This window comes from Neophocaena asiaeorientalis, unplaced genomic scaffold, assembly GCF_003031525.2.
Source record: "Neophocaena asiaeorientalis asiaeorientalis breed wild unplaced genomic scaffold, Neophocaena_asiaeorientalis_V1.1 scaffold433, whole genome shotgun sequence".
NCBI lineage: Eukaryota > Metazoa > Chordata > Mammalia > Artiodactyla > Phocoenidae > Neophocaena > Neophocaena asiaeorientalis.
This window is the reverse complement of record NW_020175040.1, coordinates 1,846,076-1,866,182: the sequence shown is the minus strand read 5'-3', so window position 1 is coordinate 1,866,182 and position 20,107 is coordinate 1,846,076. Positions and strand designations below refer to the sequence as shown.

At 64.5% G+C, this 20,107-nt stretch overlaps 1 protein-coding gene across 5 annotated transcripts in view; it reads left to right on the top strand.

Annotated features, from left to right (window-relative positions):
* The window catches only part of EEFSEC (eukaryotic elongation factor, selenocysteine-tRNA specific), a 225,482-nt gene that overhangs the window by 112,751 nt on the left and 92,624 nt on the right, over positions 1 to 20,107 (top strand). For 2 of the 5 annotated variants that reach the window (XM_024763382.1, XM_024763381.1), the window contains exon 7: positions 16,482 to 16,881. The exons of the other annotated variants lie outside the window; for them this stretch is intronic. In XM_024763382.1, coding sequence (XP_024619150.1) covers positions 16,482 to 16,654 — 173 coding nt within the window. In that variant the 3' untranslated portion in view covers positions 16,655 to 16,881. Of the gene's footprint in view, positions 1 to 16,481; positions 16,882 to 20,107 lie in introns of those variants that run through there. 5 annotated transcript variants of the gene reach the window in all.

The window sequence follows — 20,107 nt, the reverse complement described above, 5'->3', positions numbered from 1 at the left end:
TATTTATATTTGGCTGTGTTGGCTCTTCGTTGCTGTGCCCGGGCTTTTCTCTAGTTGCAGCGAGCGGGGGCTACTCTTCGTTGCGGTGCACAGGCTTCTCACCACAGTGGCTTCTCTTGTTGTGGAGCACGGGCTCTAAGCGTGCGGGCTCAGTAGTTGTGGCGCACAGGCTTAGTTGCTCCGCAGCATGTGGGATCTTCCTGGACCAGGGCTCAAACCCGTGTCCCCTGCCTTGGTAGGATTCTTAACCACTGTGCCACCAGGGAAGTCCCTGTGGTTTATTTTTAAGAAAGAGGAGTTTAAGCAACAGCCACTGTCTGGGTGGTGGACAGTGGTCCCTGGATGTGGTCGCTCAGCTGCGGCCCCTGTGGGCCGCGCCGCCTCCCCACAGGCCTCCCGTGTTCCGAGCCCGCTCAGGAGGGCAGCTCACTGCGTTCAGAGCCTCCATTTCCCTCTGGTGAAATGGGGGTAGTCGTCCAGTTGCGAGGGGCTGTGAGGATCAGGCCAGTGCACAAAGCCACCCTGATGGCCTGCCGTGTGTGCGCCCACAGGCTGCGGGCCGAGGCCACCAGGTCCTGTGGTCGGCCACACTCAGCTCCACACAGCACAGCCACGATAGAATCAGGTCGGGCCCCGTATCTGGCCTCCGTTGGTCCAGGCCCTTGATGCGCTGCCTCTTCCTCCTGCTGCAGCCCTCGCCCCACTTCCCTGAAGGGTACGCGGAGGCTCAGAGGATCTGGACACCTGGCCCAGCAGACCCTGGAGTCCCCAGGTGGAAGTGGGTGCTTCTCATGGGCGCTGCTCCACTGAGAGGCTTCTGGAAACCCAGTGAGGAGGGCAAGTGTAAACTCATCTTGGTGCCAAAGGGAGGGTCCGCAAGGAGTCCTGGTTGTGGGTACTGTCATGTTCCCATAAATAGGCCTTTGGGCAACGGGTATTTGGGCTGCATGTTCCCTCTGAGGTTTAAAATGAAACTAGTTTTCTTTTCCTGTAAAATGTGTTGTCCCCACACACATCCCCAGCCACCCAGTCTGGTTTCCCCGGCGCTCCCAGGAGTGCCCTGCAGAGCCCTTCCCTGGAGGAGGACTCGGGGTGAGGAGGACACCCTGCATCTGGTGGTAGTGTCCCCTGGAAGAGCCCCAGTTTCCCCGCGTGGGCGACGTGGGTGAGAGCAGGTGAAGGCAGCCGCAGCTGACGTTCAAAGTCATCTTTGAAAAGAGTCAGAACACCAAGTTGTACACGCCACGTCCTCCCAACCACGCAAAAAGAAGCTTTGCAGAGAAAAGGAAGAAGAAACCAGGTGAAAACATTAACGATGGGGCTGTGGGAGACTTTCTCCCTTTTTAGTTTCCTCTTGGCACGCAGGGTTCACTGAATGAGCCTGGTACGCCCACAGCTCTGGGCCAAAGGCGTGGAGACTCCCCCGCCCTACTCAGTTCCTGGGTGCCAGGCCCCGGCTGGGTCCTAAACCCAAGCCCAGACCCAGGGCCCGCCCTCAGCCGCCCTCAGCCGCCCTGTCCCCTGGCGGGCCAACTGTATCACGGGGGCAGACCCCCCCAGGCCACCACCATCTGACAGACCGTGGGAGGGAGCCTAGGCTTGGAGGCCTTTTCCAGGCCTGAAAGGACGGGTCACCCTGAGCCCCAAGGCCAGGGCCCGTGTTGGGCCCACGCCCCGCGTCCAAGGGCTGGCACCGCCCAAGGAAGGCAGGTGGGATGCACCCCAGCCGGCGGGCTGCACCCCAGCCGGCGGGCGGCTCAGAGGGGAGCGAGGGAGCTCAGTGAGAGGCCGGGGAGGGGCTGGCCGGGCTCGCTGCAGGCCCGGGGGCACTGAGGGGGTTTGGGCAGAGGAGGCCAGGATCTGAGGCATGTGTGGACGGTGGTCCAGGGAGGCTGCAAACCCCCCGTGGAGCCCCGGAGAGTTCACAGCGGGCTCCGGAGAGCAGGCGGGGCGGGAGCCTCGGGCTGCCCTCTGTCCCCAGCCCCGGGCCGGCTGCCACCTAGCTGCGGGCCGGCTCACTCCGACGGCTGCCTTCTGCCTGGACAGCCCAGCCCACTTCAGCCCCACGGGGGCCTGAAGCCGGCTCTGTCGGGGCAGTGACCCTGAGGTGAGGGGACCCTCCCCAGGCGGTCAATGGCCTCCCCCTAGGTCCTGTCACCGGCTCTCCACGGAGACTCCGGAAAGCAGCTCGGTTGGGAGAAAAGCGGATTGGAGAGAGTTGAGGGGTGAAAGGCGAGGTTTCAGAAAATCTCTATAAAATGAAAACAGACCATCCGTCTCTCTCACTGGCGTCTCACCCGACAGTGGCCTTTGTGGCTTTCACCCCCCACCCCGGTCCGTGGGTAAGCAGCTCTGAAACCCAGTGCAGAGCCAGCTCCGGCTGCCAGCCACCCACCGCTGCCTCTCCTGGAAGCCAGCCTGATGGAGGGGGACCTTCACCAAGCGCAGGGAGCACTTGGGGTGTCTTTTCTCCCCCAAAAGAATGGCCAACCCTCCTCCCCTTTGGCCATTGAAGCATTTCAAAGCAATTGTAAAAATTATATGAACCCCATCGAAGAACTGTTACAACAATGTTTATACCCAGTATTTGAGACAAAGACAATGATATTATAAATAATTGTAGATGACGAAGATAGGCAAGAAAAAATAACATCATTAAAAGAATTTTACAAGACGGACCGTTCACCAAGACGGATGGAGTAACACAATACGTTAAAAATATCTGCGATTAACATAAACATGGCACAGTGTACAGAAACCATCTGCCGACCAGCCTCGCCCTGGGCATGGTCCCTTGTCATCCACATGGGCCGTGCCAGGGCCTCCCCGTGGCCCCGGTGAGGGCAGGGCCCCCAGGAAGAGGCCATTGGCCTGTGCCTAGCGGGCCTGGGACCTACTTCCAGCACGAGGAACCGGGGGCTGAGAAGTATCCTCTTTCCCTGCCCTGACCCCGGCTGAGGTCCGCCCGTCCGTGTCCCCACGGCGCTCACTGCTTCTCCATCACGGCTCTCAGACACTGTGCTGTTTCCCAGGGGGTCCCAGCGGTGAGTCTCTGCAAGCCTCTGGCCTGTCTCGGGCAGCGTGTGTGGTGGCAGCACCTAGGGCCACACGACAGCTCTCATCCTATCCCCAGTGGACAGACTACTGCCCGCAGCACGGTGGGTCCCCTGTACCTCTTTCTCTTTTTTTTAATCAGTATTTGATTTTGTTTTTATCCTGGGAAAACTTTGGCCGCACAGAAGAGGCATCCCTGAAAGCAGCAAGATCAAACAGACGTAAATGTCCCCTCACAGGCTCCAATCTCTCTGTCTCTCTCTGTCTCTCTCTCAAGAACTAGAATCCTGCAGACGATGCGAGAGCCCCACCGCTCTCCCACAGGTGACACCCCCTCCCCGTGCGTCCCTGTACTCTCCCTGCCTGAGGTTGTGTCCCTAACAGAGGTGGCGTTGCTGCGGTTTCAGTGGCTCCGTTTTTGGTCTTGCACTGACCCAGGAGTGCTAGAGCCCTTGCTGCTTCCGTTTCAGAACCTGCGCCCCCGGCGGGGTCCTAGTTGACTCACCTGACTGCTGTGTGTTGTCCCGCAGCCCGGGCAACTGTCACCTGTGTGAGCACGGGTGGGTTGTTTCCACGTCTCCCTGCTTCACAGCGTTTCCCCGGGTGGGCACCAGGAGGCCTGCTTGTCTCATCCTGGAATGGAGTGAGGCCCTGCCCGCCTCTCCTCCACCCTCATCCCTCCAGCCCGCGCCTCCCCCATGGCCCGTCTCTTGCCACTCAAAGGATGCAGCCGTTGGGCTTTCAGAGCAGCTTGTCCTCGGCCTGGTTTCTTGGAGGCCCAGGGTCAGCCCTAAGTATCAGGCCTCTGTAGGAATCCTCCCCTGCAGAGCAGAGCCGGGGGTGAAGCGAAACCCCAGTGTTTACTCAGAAACTGGGCCCCTGGTTTGCTCTGTCCGATTCTGCAGGCAGCCACTTCCCATCTGTAACTTGGAGTCAGATCCCCAGGAGGTCACGTCACAGGTCTTGAGGCTGTCATGTTCCCTCAGGAAGGGGAGTGTGCGAGGATGAATGAGCGGGCATCTGGAAGCACCTGCATGTGCCTTGTTCTGACGCCCCGCCCCTGCCCAGGTGCCCGTCTCTTCTGTGGTCGGAAAAGCAAGTGCCGATGGCTGGAAATTGGCCCCTGGGCTGGGCCTTGCCCCAGGTGGTGGGTGATTTCTCTGAGGCAAGATGGGCGGCCCAGGGCCAGCGGGGACCTCGGAGGAGCCACCCGAGTCCGGCTCCTTCACCCGCCACTCCCCGCCCTGTGCTGCGCCCCCGGCTCAGCTTGGACTGGGGACGCAGGGAGGCCTTGCTGCTCCCTGCCCTTCTGGGCTCCATACCTCCAGACAGGCCGGGAGCTGGGGAGGACGCGGGCAGGTGATAGGGAAGGCGCAGCTTCCTCGGTCTGGAGGAGCCCGGAGCACTTGTGAGGAAGCGGCATCGTGTGAGACCGGCCCGTGATTCGCAGTCACTGGGGTGGCCGGGGGTGGGGGCAGGTGCGTGCAAACGCCCTGTGGCTCAGCCACGGGCAGGGCGCGCGGTGGGAGATGCAGCGGGAGAGGTCGGCGGGGCCTTTGTCCCCTACCTCAGGACAGGGGAGGCCACTAGAGCCAGGCTGAGCTTATGACTCTGCAGCCGTTGCCTGGCTCACCTTAGGCAAGGCCCTTGCGTGTCAGTTTTTTCCTCTAAAACGGGGCTCCCGACACCCACTTCCCGGATTATGAAGAATAGCAAGCCTGGCAGTCTTTGGCCTTCCGGTGGCCCCTGGGGCTGCCAGAGGAGAGACATTGGAAGCTGCCTTCAAACTGCTGGACCTTGAGGTGACCCTCGTGGGAAAACGGGGTGCAACTTCCCCGCCACACAGAGTCCACAGGAGGACCTGGGGCCTTGCCTGCCGAGGGCAGACACTGCAGCCGCCAGCAGGGCCCACGGCACAGGAGGAGGGCGCGTGCCAAAGCTGAGGCGTGTAGGCTGGTCCCCGGCCGGGGTCCTCTCCCCACAGCCCCAGGCCCACCTGAGAGCCCCGGGCCAGCGGGAGCTGCATGGGCCGTACATCTGTGCAGGTGTGTCTGAGTGTGTGTCCACGGATGTGTGCCCGTGCCCGCGAGTGCTCGTGTGTGTGTGTGTCGTGTTTTCACAGAAGGGGGGTGAGTGAGAGGCCAGCTTCCTGACAGGGCAGTTGTAAAACATTCATAAAACTTTTATTGGACTTGCCACCCTTCCAGATAAATATTTTTCGATTTTATGGGCTTGTTTTAGGGCCCTGAGCTTAATCATGGCTTTGTAGCCGCCCTTAAAAAAATTAAATATTGTTTTGGCAAAGGGAGCCCCCTCCCCCCACCCCACCAAAGGCAGCCGCTCTCTGAGCTCATAAATTCCTGCCGCTCTCAACTCCTGCCCTCTCTCCCTCCGTACCCTCACAGCCACACTAGGATGAACCTAGAAAACAAGGGAAGAGGGAGAGAGAAAAAATAACTGTTCTTTTTTCCCCACTGCCGCCCCAGCCTAGCGCTGGAGGGGCGTCGGTCCAGCCCATAGCGTCCACAGGAGGAAGCCAGCTAGGGGTCCGACGGGGCCCCTGCTGCCTCCTGAGGGCCACTGCCTGTCGTGGAGACGGGGATGGGTTTGCGTAGCCCCCAGCTCCTCCCCGGCTCCCTCCTGCCCCACGTGGGTCCTGAGCAAAACCCCCTCTCACGCCCCCGGCCCCAGGACTCAGCACGTCACCCGTCGCTGTGCTGCACCTGCACTCTTCCCTCTGTCCTTCACGTGTCGGTTGTAAGTGTGTGCCCTGGCAGAGGTAACCCGTACACGGCTGTGTCCCCACACCTAGAGCGGGGCCTGGTGCTGTCACGCGTGCCCGGTGGACACCCCGGCGGTGGTGATCGTGGTGTGATAAGAAGTGGTTCGTGCTGTGTAGACTTGCTTTGTGCCGGACACCGTCCTAAGCGTTGTGTCGTGTTAACTCACACGTGCGTTACGACAACCTTGTAGAGTGCGTTGTACCGTTGCCCCATTTTTTGGATGAGGAGACAGGCACCGAGAGGCAGAACGCTCGCATGAAGCCACACCGCTGATCCGTGCACAGCCGGGCTCTTGGCCGTTCCTACTGATTCCTGGGGGGGACCAAGAGGGAGAGCCTGTGCCCTTCCGGGCGCTGCAGCCTGGACCGAGCCCTGTCCGGTGGGCACAGCCAGCACTTGAGCCGGGCCCTGGGCCTGGGCGGCTGGGACGGGGGCTGAAGCTCAGATGCCTACCCTGCCGGGTCACCAACTTGGGTGCCTCCAGGGACAGGCGGGTGACAGAAATGAGTGGAGCCAACGGGCCCGGCACAGGCCACGGAGGAGCTGTCACGGCCGCCCCCCCACTGCCGCGGGGTGGGAACGTGAGGGTAGGTCCTCTGGCTTTTCCGGACAGGCTAGTAATGCAGAACCGCGTGTCCGGCGTCCTGAACCTGAAGGTTGGTGAGTCACTCATGTATTTCAGAAATGCCGTGGAGGCTGGTTCCCACTCCCAGGCTGGCATTTCTCCTTTTTGTCTCCGATGAGAGTGTGAGCGCCAGGAAGGAGGCTCCAGACACCTCTGCCCGTGGGCACAGAGACGCATCTGCCAGGCCTAGCTAGGGAGGAAGCCTTCTCAGGGGAGGCGGCACTGAACTCGGCCTTGAAGGGGGCAGGGGAGACGGCCTGGGGAAGGCTGTCCCAGGCGGAAGGAACGTTGGCTCTGCTCGGGAGGGCGCGCTCCTGCGGCCCAAAGCAGGGGGCTGGGGGGACACTGGGGGGTGGCGTGCGGGACGCCTGGACGCCTGAAGAGGCCGGGGTTCCCCCGAGGGATGGCGGACGGAGTCCGATGGAGCCTCCAGAAGATCTCCTGGGCCGCCTTGTGAGGGGCAGGGGCAGAAGTGATTGGGGGGGCTGGCTCCAGGAGGAAGGGGTGACCCAGGGTGGAGAGGCAGAGACAGGTACGAAGACCAGGCCAGACCAGACACAGGAGCACGTCTGTGTGCTCAGAGCAGCGCATGGCGCTCACCCCCTGGTACGGGCAGCGTGGGCCCCTGGCATTTAAGACCCCTCGAGCTTTACTGGATAAAGCAGAGGGGAGGAAGCCTGTTTCCAGGGCTGGGAAGGCAGGGCACGTCCACGGAGCCCTTCCGCTCCAGGCTCCCTGAGGCCGCTCGCCGCCTCTTCCAGGGAGGGACTGCTCCCTGCTCGTGCGGCCCACTTCCCATCACGGACACTGGGATCTGAGGACCGTCCCCAGGTGCCCAGTGGAGCTGCCTCTCCTGAGCCGGCGACCCACGCCTGGCTGACGGTGGTGCAGGGCCAGCCATCCTTGGGTACACGTGCTGTGATCCGCATGTGTCATGCTGGCGCAGAGACAGCCACGGACACCAGCTCAGGTCCACTGGCACTGTCGTCCCCACCCCGGGCCCAGGCCCCTGAGGGCAGAGAGACGCCTGGTTGGAGCTGCTCTGAGCTGAGGCTGGGCCCTCCTCAGACTCGGGGACAGGCTCCCACATGTAGCATACGCCCTGCCCCCCAGCCGCAACGAGAGAGCTGAGCCACAGACAGACTAAATCCCGCGCAGGGCAGAGCCTGGGAGGGCGTTTTGGAAGGAGGGGGACACGTGCCGGTGGGTGAGGGTCCATGCCAGCCCGTCAGCAGTCGCGGGGGGCAGGGCCGAGCCAGGCGGGTGCTCCGTCCCCATTGCGCCTTCGGGGAGCCCCGGGACAAGGACAGTGCAAGTGGTGGGGAGGGGAAGGAGCAGAACGCGGTGAGAATCGGGCGGTGATGCCGCCTGCAGCACCTGCTCTGTGCCTGGCCCTGCACTGCGGGCTGGGGACCCACGTGGCCACGTGGGCGTGAGGGCTGCCATGGAGGGAGCCGGCGCAGGGCTGTCGCGCTGGTACCTGGTGGACACACGGCAGACGGCTGTCGAACGGATGACGTAGTGATGCAGTAGCGTCGAGCCAGCGTCGGCGGCACGCTGGTGTTGGTGGGTCAGGGGGCAGTCAGCCCTCACACCTGCCTCCCCTGAGCCCGCCCGGCGCTCGTGGGCCCAGCTCTGCCTGTGAGGGGCTGTGCCTGCGCTCGCGGTCCCGCGTGCCCGTGCAGGGTGGGCAGCCGCGCTCGCCCCGGCTGCAGGCTGCAGGTCAGGGAGCGGTAAACTGCCGGAGCCTGCGGCTGTTGAAGCAAGAGTGTGGACGGGGACCAGAGGCTCGCCCCCCACCCTTCCCTGTCACCGGAGAGGACCGCCAGCCCTGGCGCCGCCGCTCCCAGCGCACTGGAAACGGGGCTGATATGTAATCACGCTGCTGCACACGGGCCCTGGGAGGCGACTGCTCCCCGGACCTTTGTGCCCCTTCGTGATTCTGGGTGAGGGCTTTTTTCCCCGAGTCATAAAAAGGACATTTTTAATATGTGGAATTTTTTTTTTTTTAGGAAAAGCAATATGAGGAAGACTTTTATTGTCAGTAAGCTCTACGTTTTACACCAGTTATCTTGGTTTCTGCCCTGGGTATTTTAATTGAAGATTAACTGCTGTTAAAGAATGTACGCATTTAGGGAGTGTTTGCAGTGTTAAAATTCAGCTTCCTCACTGTGGGGACAGTGTCCTTGGGGCCACCGGGACCCGTGCCCTCCCTCGCCAGCCTCCAGGGGAGGTCCGTGGAGGAGGCCCCGGCAGGAGGGGTGAGTCCTTGCAGTCCGTGGGGGCAGATCGGGCGTCCAGGAGCAGCGTGGGCTCCTGAAGGCAGGGCCCTCACGTACCTCAGCCCCGAATCCCTCGTCCCGAGCCAGGAGGACGCCTCTGCTTGAGAGCAGGCCGGTAAGGCCACCACGTCCGCACCGGGCTGTGGGCTCGGAGCTGCATCCCCGAATACTGAGGGCTTAGGTCACTTCTCTGCCGCTAGCCGCGTGACCTTGGGTGAGTCCTTCACGGCCCTGGGCCTCAGCTTCCGCCTCTGGATGGTGGCACAGACAGCATACCTTCCTCGTGAGAGGCGAGGCACACAAAGTGCTTCTCTCCTCCTTCCTGGGCCAGGGTCTGGGATCCAGGCTCTGCCCTGGGAGAGCCTTGGTCGGTTAGGGGTGAGGTCGCGGGCCAGGCCCAGGCCCGGGTGCAGGGCCCTGGAGCTCAGCCCACTGCGTCTTGGCTGTGACCTCGCGCTCGCTGCTGACGACCTCGTGCCGGCTTCCTTGTGTGCAGAGTCCCCCCGGGACACGGTGTGAGGTCGAGGGCCCTGCTGTCCTGAGGCACCGGGAACAGTGCCTGCACGTGGTTGGGGCCCCATGGACGTTAGCCGGGGTCACTGTCGGGGTCCTCGTGACCGTGGAGAGCTGGCTGTGCCCATCCTCTGGCCGTCTGCGCCAGGTGTGCCTCACGGAAGATGGTCTCTGCCCTTCACACCCACCTGCCGCCCGCCCGCTGTGGAGTCCACCTTCAGCATCTGTGGGAGTCCCAGCAGTCCCGTTGAGACCCAGAGCACGGAGGCACTGAGGCCTCGTCCCTGGAAGTACCTGGAGACAGTCCCCATGGGGCCGGCCCACGCTGCCCGGGCAGGGCACCCCCAGTCGTTCCCCTGCCTTGTGCCCTTTCCTCCCCACCCCTGTGCCCCGCCTGGCCCTTCAGCTGTGCACCCAGCGAGAAGCAGCAGGGTGCTGGGCTGGCCAGGCCCGAGCCAGGCGGCGGAGAGCGTGGCTTTGTAAGGCCATGGGCCTGACTAGCTGTGTGACCTGGACAGTCACCTCCCGTGCCTGGAAAGGACACCCGGAGGCTTGCAGGAGACGCTGAATGCTCCTGGCTGGGCGGCGTGTCGAGGAGAGCGCCAGCTAAGTGGTCGCGGTGACGGTGGTGGCAGGGGCGACCTGGCCGGGCCCAGGCCCCGTGCTCCAGGCGGCCTTCCCTGCCCGGAGACTTGGTCAGACCTCAGCCCGAGGGCTAGCCGGAAGGGCTCCCCCGAGCACTGCCACTGAGGCAGGGCAGCGCCGGCCTCGGGTCGCGGTCAGCAGGGTCCCACCCTGCCCGGCCAGCCCTCACTCCTGGGGCACGTAGCTCATCCCCTGTGGGCAGTCGCCCCCCCCGGGACCGTCTGCTCGCACCTGTCCAGCGTCCAGGTCCCCACGTGCCGAGGGGGCCAGCGCGTTCTGCCTCCCCCACTGCCTGGCTCGGCTGTCAGCTGTGGGAGGGTGACGGGAGCCAGGCGGACAGGTGGGCGGCTCTGATTCCCAGGGCGTGGGCGCTGCCGGGGCCCCGCCCTGGCAGATGAGACAGGGCAGGTGTGCCAGGTGGCCAGGGTCCCCCTTCCTGGAAATGCTGGCATGGCTGCAGGCTGCACCCCGTCTCCTGGGCACACAGGTTCTGGACGTGGGACAGTGTAGAGGGCCTCAGTGGTCCTGGAGGAGGGAGGCCTGGAAGGCTTCAGAGGAGCCAGAGCCGTACGCTAAGCTCCGCTGAGACGCGAGCAGGGGTGGGGTTTGCCAGGTGGACAGGCCTCGTGGACACCTCAGGCTGAGGGGGCACCGGTGTAGAGCCAGGGCGGGGCGGGGGCGCGTGGGTGAGTGAGGAAGCACAGGGTGTGCCGGAGGCGCTTGGCGAGGTCCTGGTTAGAGGAATTTGGACACCTGCCTGAGGAACGGCTGGAGGTTTCTGAGCCGAGAGGGATGATCAGGTCTTTGTTCTGGAAGGATCTCTGGCAGCCGACCCAAGGCCAGATCAGAAGAGAGAGCTGGCAAGAGGGCCTGGAGGCTCCTGCCAGGAGGCCAGTGCAGGGCCTGGTCCTGCGGGGCCTGTGGGGTGCCGAGGCAGGGGTCCTGGGGGATGCCGCGCCCCGGGAGCAGCCCTGGCTGAGAGGTGGTGAGCCCTGGCTGCCCCGAGCACCTGCCCCAGTGGCCCCCCGCCCCCCAGCCACCTGAGGGGGTGTGGCCCCAGCCCGAGTAGGTGGCACGCCTGCCCTGGGCCGAGGAGCAGTGGGAGCCGACGCTGGACGGCGTGGGGCTCGTCACAACCCCCAGCAGCCCCGCACCAGCTGCACCCCTTCCAAGTGACAAGGGATGCTCCTGTCCCTGGGCCGCCACCCTGTAGGTGAGCCTCTGATTCTCAAGACCAAGTCATTTCCTGTTTCAGAATCGCTTTGTTTCTTGCCTTAAAACAAAATCCTTCCTTCCACACAACGCCCTGGTTTTCACTCCCCGCACGCCCCCAGTCTCCAAAGCCTTGGCTGCCTTATAATTTCAATTTACATGGGGTGGGAAAGATTTCTGCAAAAGGCCCTTTTTTGTTTTTGAAGAATTCATCATTGCTGCTAAGAAGCTTAATATAAATTAAAGGAGGAATTAAGCAACATTAAGACATCAAAACGGGGGTGCAGGCGCCCACCGCCTCGTCTCCGCCCATCAAAGGGGCCGCGTGGAGCCCGTGGAGTGTGCGCTGAAGGCCTCAGACGGGGCCAGCTCCAAGGAAGGGCCTGTCTGTCGCCCGCCTCTCCTAATTCCCTTTGTTGCGGGGACAGCGGAGCACACGTCTGATAAAAACTTAATCACCTTATCTTTTTAAAGCAAATTGCATCTTTGTTTGCATATGGGATCCATAGCAGGAAGAGAAAGGAGGGAACACCAGGCAGCTGTCCGCCCCCCAGCCAGCCACGCTCCAGGCTCCCAAGGATGAGCACGGCAAACCAGGCCTGCAAAGCCATGGCAGGGGTTCCAAAGCTGCCGTCACCCCAAAAGACCCCAAAGTTAAGGAGGTTCAGCAGGAAGGGAGCCGACCGGTGCCCCGGCTGCCCGAGCGGCCAGTCCTCGCGCCAGCTCTGGTCGCCAACCCGGCTCTCCCTAACCCGCTAGGCCTGCCCCGTACCGCACTCGCCTCTGGGCGTTTTGCTGAGAACCAGGCTGCCTGTCCTCCTTGGGCCTCTCCGCCGTGCCGGCTCCATCAGAGCCAAGCTCAGCCCAGGCCCAGCTTGAGGGACCTCAGCCACACTGCCCCCAGGGCGGGCATCCAGTCCAGAGTCGGCTGTGGCTGAATTCAAGGCCCTTCATGACCATCCAGCCCCCAGCCCAGCTGCTGGCTGTGCCCCTCTGTGCTCCTCAGCCACCCGTCATCCCCGGGATGCTGACCCCCCAAAGGGCCCCCCTGTGCCCCGGCTCCCTCCCCGCCCTGCATTTCTGCTCCCTCCAAAGCTGCGTGCTGCGGGAGGGGGCGTGCTGGAATGGCGGGAACTGGCACAGCTCTGAGGGGCCACCGCGGGGGCCGGTGACCCCGAGCTGCCTGCAGGGCTCGGTTCCCCCTGGAGGGTGCAAGCCGCCCACCAGCGTGGAGACCGCTCTTGCAGTCAGGCCCCCAACATGAAAGCAACGCCAGCAGTTGGAGGCAATTTGCCGGCTTTGATGGCCGTGTCAGGGCGGCACCCAAGGCCAGGGCTTGGGAAACAGCGCGCTGCCCGCATTCTTCCCTGATTACCCGAGCCCGAGCCAGGGCCCAGCAGCCTCCAGCCCATTGTGCCTTTGTGTGGAGCTGGCGCTCGGTGAGAAAGGCCAGCCCGGCCCTGGGAGAGTGTCCCCAAGGGAAGCCACGGGTAGCAGCGTCACCCCCAGGGTCAGGCCAGCCCTCCCCACCACATCCTGGGGTCTGGGCTGGTCGGGGGGTGGAGCGGGGCCGCTGGGCTCCAAGAATCCTGAGGGTTAGGGAGAAAAAGCAGGGACGCCTGTGAGCCCCGTGGGATCACGGGGACAGCGTGAACTTGAAACCTGCAGCAACTCTACCCTCATGCCCACCCCACCAGGCTCCAGGTCACGTGGGGCAGGGGGCCTGCTCTCTAGACCCAGCTCCTCCCTGGGCCGCAGGCATGCAGACGAGTTTTTCTGGTCCTGGAGGCACAGCTCTGCTGGTGGGTTTCCCTTCCTCGCCCTGCACAGCCACTCGAGACCCCACTCATCCTCTGCGTCTTCGTCCAGCAAATCCTCCCTGTACCCGCAGGCCAGGCCCTGTGCCTGGGCCCTAACTCCCACACAGGCCGCTGGGGAGCAGACACAAAGCAAAACTCCTGCGAAATGGGGCTCCAGCAGTGATCCCGCCAGCCAGGGCAGGGGCGGGGAAGCCTTCCCGTGGGGCAGTGGCTGAGTAGGAGTTGGCCGGACAGAGAGGGCCGGGGAGAGTGTTCCAGGTGAACGGAGCAGGTTCAGAGGCTCTGCTTTATGTCTGCTGGCTGGAGCAGGGAGCCCGTGATGTGGCAGAGTATACAGGGAGGCACCCGCTGGGTGACACTCAGGACCTTGGATGCCAAGTAAGAGGAGAGACTCTGTCCCGTGGGTGGAACCAAGCCGGGACAGCCACACGTGCCTCAGCGCGGCCCCTCCGCCCCTGGGGGTGGGACTAGGGAGAAGACCAGCACAGTGGTCCCCCAGGGCAGCGCCACGGAGGCCTCCTGTGCGGGGCCAGGAGGCAGGGATGCAGAGCAGGGATGCTTGATGCAACAGCGGCAGCAGAATCCGTGGCCTCCCTGGGGGCGAGCAAGGGCCTGAGACCCTCCCTGTCTGGGCTCCCACGGGCCCAGCACACGGGGCACCTCGTGGACACGGTTAGCCCAGAGCCCCGGCCCTGCAGCCCCACCAGCACGTGGCCATATGTGCTCTCTGTTCTCGAGCACCATGCCCACCCCGCCCAGGACTTGGCGCTCAGGCTCTCTGCCTGCAGACCCTCACCCGGCATCTCCATGTGGCCGGCCCCTGATCTCCAGCCCCAGGTTCCCCCGGTCCCGCCCCGGTTCTTCCTGGAGAAGCTAGCCCTCGGCGTTATTTCCCTGGTGGCCCTGGTGGCTGTCTGCCTACCTTGCTGCCTTGTTTACTGCCTGCCCCTTCTCGGGCCAAACCCTGGCGGGCAGGCCCACCATCGTCTCCCAGGCCTGGAGAATTCTGTGAAGGTTTTCAGGCAATGACCACCCGACACCCTGACCTGCCCTCACTTCACACCACTTGCCACTTGGCTGAGGGGAAAGGCCACCACACAACAAGGTGGCTCCCAGTGGCATCGCCACGCATCCCCACAGCCTGGCTGCCCCAGCAGACGGTCTCGGCTGGTCGGCATTCAGGCCACCCCATAACGGAGCAGAGGGAAACAAGGCGGCCATCTCAGAAAAACAATTAAATGGCCTCGTCCTCGCCAGCGCCAGATAGATTTTCCAGCTCTGCCTGCTTTGGGCCGCGCGAGGTATGCGCTCTGTGTAACGAGAGCCATCGCGGGCGAGATGGACCGCCGATTGGGCCACGCCTGTCTCCCCAGCCCGGCGCAGACGCCGGGGAGCCCCGCGCCTCTTCAGCCATCAGACCTCCTGGCACCAGAGGGGGACGGGCTGCCCGTGCATTTGTCAGGGTCTGGTGCCAGCCGCCTCCTTGCAGAAGGAAGGCCGGGGAGTCAGACATACCTGCAGGACTGGCACTGGCCTGAGGGCTGCCCCGGGGCCTTTCCCACGCCCCACGCCCGACCCCAGCGGCGGGCGTGCGGCCTTCGATCTGACACCAGGCTGCCCAGCAGGAGGGAGGCTCCCCTTGGCCCCAGCATCCTGGAGCCCCGTCAGCCGAGGGCCCCGCCTCCCCAGGGAACGCAGGCTTTGAGGTGGGCGGTGGAGAGGGAGACCGAGTCCCTCGTGCAGCGAGCAGGGCCATCCCCGCTGACTCTACGGTTGTCCCTTGAACCAGCCTCCTGGTCACCTTTCTAAACATCCAGCAGCTGCAGGGCCAATACCCAGTGCTCTCCCGGTCTTGCTTCCTCTGCAGAGCCATTGTCCAGAGCCTGTTTCGGGTGGACACCCCGAGCGATGGGCTGGGTGGCAGCAGTCCACATTTGCCACCAGATGTGGACCAGAGTTCAAATCCTGGCTCTTCCCAGCTGACTGTGGGGCCTCACATGAGGCACCGCCCTCCTCAGGGCTCCGTTCTCCGCAAGTGCGTGGAGGGACCGGGGGACGGGACGGCCAGGGTCCTCCCTGCACTGAAGCGCAACGTGAGCTTCCGCTGGCCCCTCTTCTCGGGAGCAAGCCAGCGCCCAGGCGAGACTGGGCCCGGGAGGACACCCCTCGCGTGACGGGAGAGGCACAGTAGGTGCACCGGGTGTGCAGGGGGCGATCCACCGCCCCGTGCCCATCCCAACTTCCCACCGGCTCCGGACACCCAGCCGTTAGGCCTCCTGGCCAGTGGAGCCTCTGTATGTGGATTAGAAGTGAGTGCCCTCTCTGGGGACACGGCGGCCTGCCAGGACCCTCGTTTGGCGAGCGGGTGTGGGCGGGTGCCCCTCACTAGGGTGTGGGGTCTGCACACCTCCTGGCCCGTCCAGGCTCACCCTCACCCCAGCCCTGCCAGCCTGCTCCCAGCAGGTTGTGGGACTCACAGAGGGGGAGCGGCTTGTTCTGGGGTGCCAGCTGGTGCAGAGCTAGTCTGGGGCCTGGCCCGAGCCTCGGCCCATACGCTCGGGGTAGCCAAGTAGTCTCACCCTGGCCGGCAGCCCACGGAGAGACCGCCTTGTGCTGCCCCCGAGCGGACGCCTCGTAAAGACAAGCCCCAGAGAAGGGGGCACAGCAGCCTGGTGTTGGACGAGGGGAAGAGTGTCCCAGGCAGAAGGAACGGCATAGGCAGAGGGGAGCCCGGGGACGGTCGTGGGTTCCTCAAGGCTGCCGGGAAAGCACGAAAGCAGTGGATGATGGGGCTGGAAGGGTCGGGTGGGCGTTAGGGTGTCAGCAGGAAGCAGATTTCTGCTCAGTCGTTCGGCTGGAGGGAGTGGACAGAGGGTCTGTACCGAGGCGTGGGTGCTTAAAGGAGCCAGTGAGCCGTGGGGGCCGCTCCACCCCCGCCTGGGGTTAGGGGGACAGCGTCTGCCAGCGCCCAGGGAGGAGGACCCCAACAGGAGCTCTGGCCAAAGAGAGTGGGACCGTCACCCCACTTCTCCCTCCCTCCGCCCTCCGATCCACTGAGGTCCTTTGGCAGAACTGTGATGCCGTCTGCAGAGGTCACCACCCGGGCACACACCAGGGCAGGAAGAGCATCTCCGGGGGCTGTTGGAGAGTGCCGAGCCCGGGGGGCCTCAAGTGCCAAGTCTCAGGGTTGAGACTTAGGCCGAATGCGCCGGGAGCGGCGGGGCCGCTTAGAGCACCGAGAGCGGGGCGGCCCACAGGGGCCTGAGTGCTGGGTGGGTGGGCGGGCAGGGGACCGGGAGAGCCAGGTGGGAGCCATGCTGAGCTCCAAGCCAGCCGGGCTGGTGGCGTGGACAGTGCGGCGAGGGGCCCGGAATGCTGGTTGGGGAGGCAGGGGGGCGAGCCCAAGGTGGCACTGGGGTCCCGGCTCCGCCACAGAGGGTGTAGGGGCGTTGCTGAGTCGCGGGGCACGATGGAGCTGGGGCAGCACACGTGCCGTCTATGGTGGCGGGTGGCAGAGTGACAGGCTCTCCCTCTGTGCCTCACGCAGGTGGCCTCAGCCCCGAGTCCAAGAAGATCTTGACACCCACCCTCAAGAAGCGGGGCCGCGCCGGCCGAGGGGAGGAGGCCGGGCAGCCAGAGCCTGTCCAGCACGTGGCTCTCAGTTTGTCTTTCAAGCGCTACGTCTTCGACACCCACAAGCGCATGGTCCAGTCTCCCTGAGTGCCCGCCGGCCGCCCCAGGGCACCTTGCCCAGGCCCGGGGGCCACCGTGCCACATGTGCCTCCACCTCCAGGCTCTCCCCGGAGCCCCCGCACCCCCCCTCCAGGGGACAGCACCGTGCAGGAATGGGCTTCGGCTCCACAGCTGGTGGCCGGTGTCCCCCAGGCTGCCCGGCTGGCGGCCAGCGCTTGCCAGTCGCAAATAAATGCCCCGTGGTGCCGCCCGTTCTGCTGGTCTCTGTGATTTCCTGGGGTCCCCCCACCCTCCCAGATCTGTTCCCAAGGGCGAGGTCGGGAATTGCCAGGGATCCTGCCGAGAGCAGCGCTAGGGGAGGGACCCATTGGGCTGAGGGGGTCCACAAAGTGTCAGGCCCTTAGGTCAGGCTCGGTGGCCCCTCGGGCCTCCTGGGCCTTGAGAGAGTCCGGGAGTCCTTGGGCAGCCGAGTCCAGGAAGGGTGCCCAGGGGTGTCTGGGAGCAGCGGGTGCCAGGCCAGTGCTTCGGGGCAGAAGGCAGGCTGGGGGGTTTGGCCCTGCACCCCAACACCAGGAGTCCCCAGGCCTTGTGCCGAGCCCCTGCAGCCGGGCCTCTCTCGAGCCCAGCAAGCCCCGCCCTGGCTCCTCTGCCCCCTGTGCCTCAAGCCACCCCACCCTGCAGCCCGACCTGGCCATACTCAGAAAAGGGTGAAGTGGCAGAGCTGACGGGCTGAGGGGGTATCAGCTTTTAAAGACATTTGCAGGATGAACACATGTTCCAGAGTCCCTTTATTTGGCCTCCAGGTGGACGCAGAGGCCTCCCTTTTACCCTGGTAATCGGTGTATTATGCTTTAATTTGCAAAAATGGCATTAAAAATATTATCGGGGATGGGCCATAATCAGATGACTTGGGCCTGGTAAGCCCTGGAACCAAGGGCCCTGGGCAGAGAAGGATGCTGTGGACCTGCCGGGCCTGTGCGTGGTGGCCATGCTGGGCAGCGGGCAGCCCTAATCCAGCGCCAGCATGGGTGCCGGCAACAGGGGTGGCGGCCAACCCACGGCAGCCCTCACAGGGTCCCAGACGTCAGGCCAGGCAGCCATCAGGGCGACGGCTGAGGGCTAGGTGGGCAGGGACAGTCCGGGCCTGGCCCCCATCCCCCCCCGGAGCTGGGAATAGGGCGGGGGCAGCTGGCGCTGCCGCCGCACAGTCAGGAAGCTCCCCTGGGAACCGTCCCCGACACCCCACCACGGGCCAGGCTCCAGGCCCCACTCTCGTTTAGCCCCACCCCTGCCCTGCACCCCATCTCACCAGGGAGGCGGTGCCACCTGGCTGAGGCCACCGTAGGTCACAGGGTGGGCTCCCAGCAAGGACTTCAGGCAGAGGCCCCGCCCCCAGCCCAGTCCAGTCCAAGGGGAGCAGGAAGGGCCTTCACGAGCACCTGCTGGTACCAGGCCCCGGGCTGGCCGCTCCCCTGGGTACTCGGCCCTTTGGAGGGGACCCTGGCAGGGCTGGGGCCTCCCGGGACTCACCCCTCAGATGAGGAAACCTTCCTTCGTCGTCCTCAGTGCGTGGGGAGCTAGGTGGGCACCACTGGGACCTCCAGCCAGGCCAAGTCCTCCCCGACTGAGGGCTGTGAGGGTGACCTCTCCCTCCAGGCCCCCTCGGGGTGGCCCTGCCCTGCCCTGCACAGGCTGTGACCGTGAGCACATCACTGTCTAGCTCCACGTGAGGGGTCACGTGACCCAGCAGGGCGAGGCGTCCTCCGCGAGCAGGTGCTAATTCTGGGGGCAGATCCCTGGGAGAGAGGGGCCCCGAGCCACTGCTGGGCGTCACATCCTGGCTGCCCACTGACCAGCACTGTGCCCTCGGGCAAGTCCCGGCCTCTGCCCGGGTCCCTGGGTACAGCAGGAGAGTCAGAGCAGCAGCTGGCCTCCGTGTCCCTGCAGCCGTGGGAGGGGGACCGGTAGATGTTGTCTCCCCACCGGGAGACTGGGGGGGCCTGAGCACCTCTCAGCGGTAGTGTGGGCAGCCCAGACCCAGCACTGCCCCCAATCGGCCACTTCTCCAGGACCTCTGAGGGTGCCCACGTCTCGCCTGAGGACAGCACTCTTCGGAGCCCCGGGAAGCAGGCGGGCTCAGGCCGAGGGAACTAAGGCCCAGGGAGGAGGGGGCAGCCGAGCCGCGGGACAGGGAGGGGCTGCCAGGGTGCAGTGAGACTGCCCGCGTGGCCAGCGGCCCAGGAGGGGACGCTATCAGGTCTGGCATCGGTCGAAACCCGAGCACCCCAGCTGCGTCGGCGGGGCGCAGCCTTTGAAGGGGGAGCACGGCGGGCAGGTAGGGTGGGGGCCGGCGCCTGGTGCTCTCCGGAGCAGTGTCCCCCTTCCCTTGGCTCCAGGCACCCCCAGACCTTCCACGTTTCGTGCAAGAGAGGGCTACAGCGTGCGGAGCCCACCGTGGCATCGTCACGCACGTAAAGTCGCAGAATATGCTCACCCACCCGCAGGGGTGGCCGGTGGGGCAGCCCCGGGGCCCAGCCGTTGCCTCAGGTGGAGCTGGGATTTGAACCCCGGTTCTGGACACCTCCAGGGCCCCCCTCGCCCCAGTGCCTCGGCTGCGCCCTGGGACCCTACTGTGGGCTGAGGGCCGGGGTGGGGGCCGCCCCGCCCGCCTGCCCCCCAGAATGAAGTCGTGGGCAGGCGCCCTGCCACGGACTGGGGCAGGAGGGGCGGTCGTGATCGGCAGGCCCGGCTGGCTGGCTGGCGGGGCTAATGCACCAGCAACGAGATAAGGCTTATCTGGAAACGTCTCTGGAATTGAGACTCTGATGGAAACAGGCTTCTGAGTTAATATACTTCTGACAGATAAAGTGGGAAGCCCTGGGGGCCCGGGGCAGGAGAAGGGGCAGCTCCTGTTCTCCCAGGCCTCCTACCCTGGCCGGCGTGTGTGCACATGTGTCTGTGTCTGGGTGTGCACACGGATCTTGGTCTCTGGGTGTGTGTGTCTCATTTGCGGAGGCTTTGTCAGGCTGGGTGTCTGGTGAAGAGGTGGGTGTCAGGTCCAGTGTGCACAGGGTGGGCACACACATTTGTCCAGGGCCAGTTTGTCCCTTGGGCCTCTTCCCCAGGACCTGGTGGGGTGGGAGTGGGGCTCATCACACCCATTCCGCGGACCCAGAGCTTCCTTGAGGTGGCCCAGGACCCTCTCAGTGCCGGCTCACCCTCAGGCGATCCAGGCCTCAGGCCTCCCCAGTCTCCTCACGGGGCATAGAATTTCCAGGTTTCCTTTGAGGGGGCTAAGGCCAGTCCTGGCCATGGCCTCCCAGCTCCAAGTTCAGCCATGTCTGTCCCCCATGGCCATGACTAGGGTGAGGAAGCCTCTCACTAAGGGGCCACCTGGGCAAGGTCTTGAAGAGAGAGTAGGAGTTTGGGGTGGCGGGTGGGGGGGATGCTTCGGCAGAGGGGACAGCAGGAGTGAGGGCT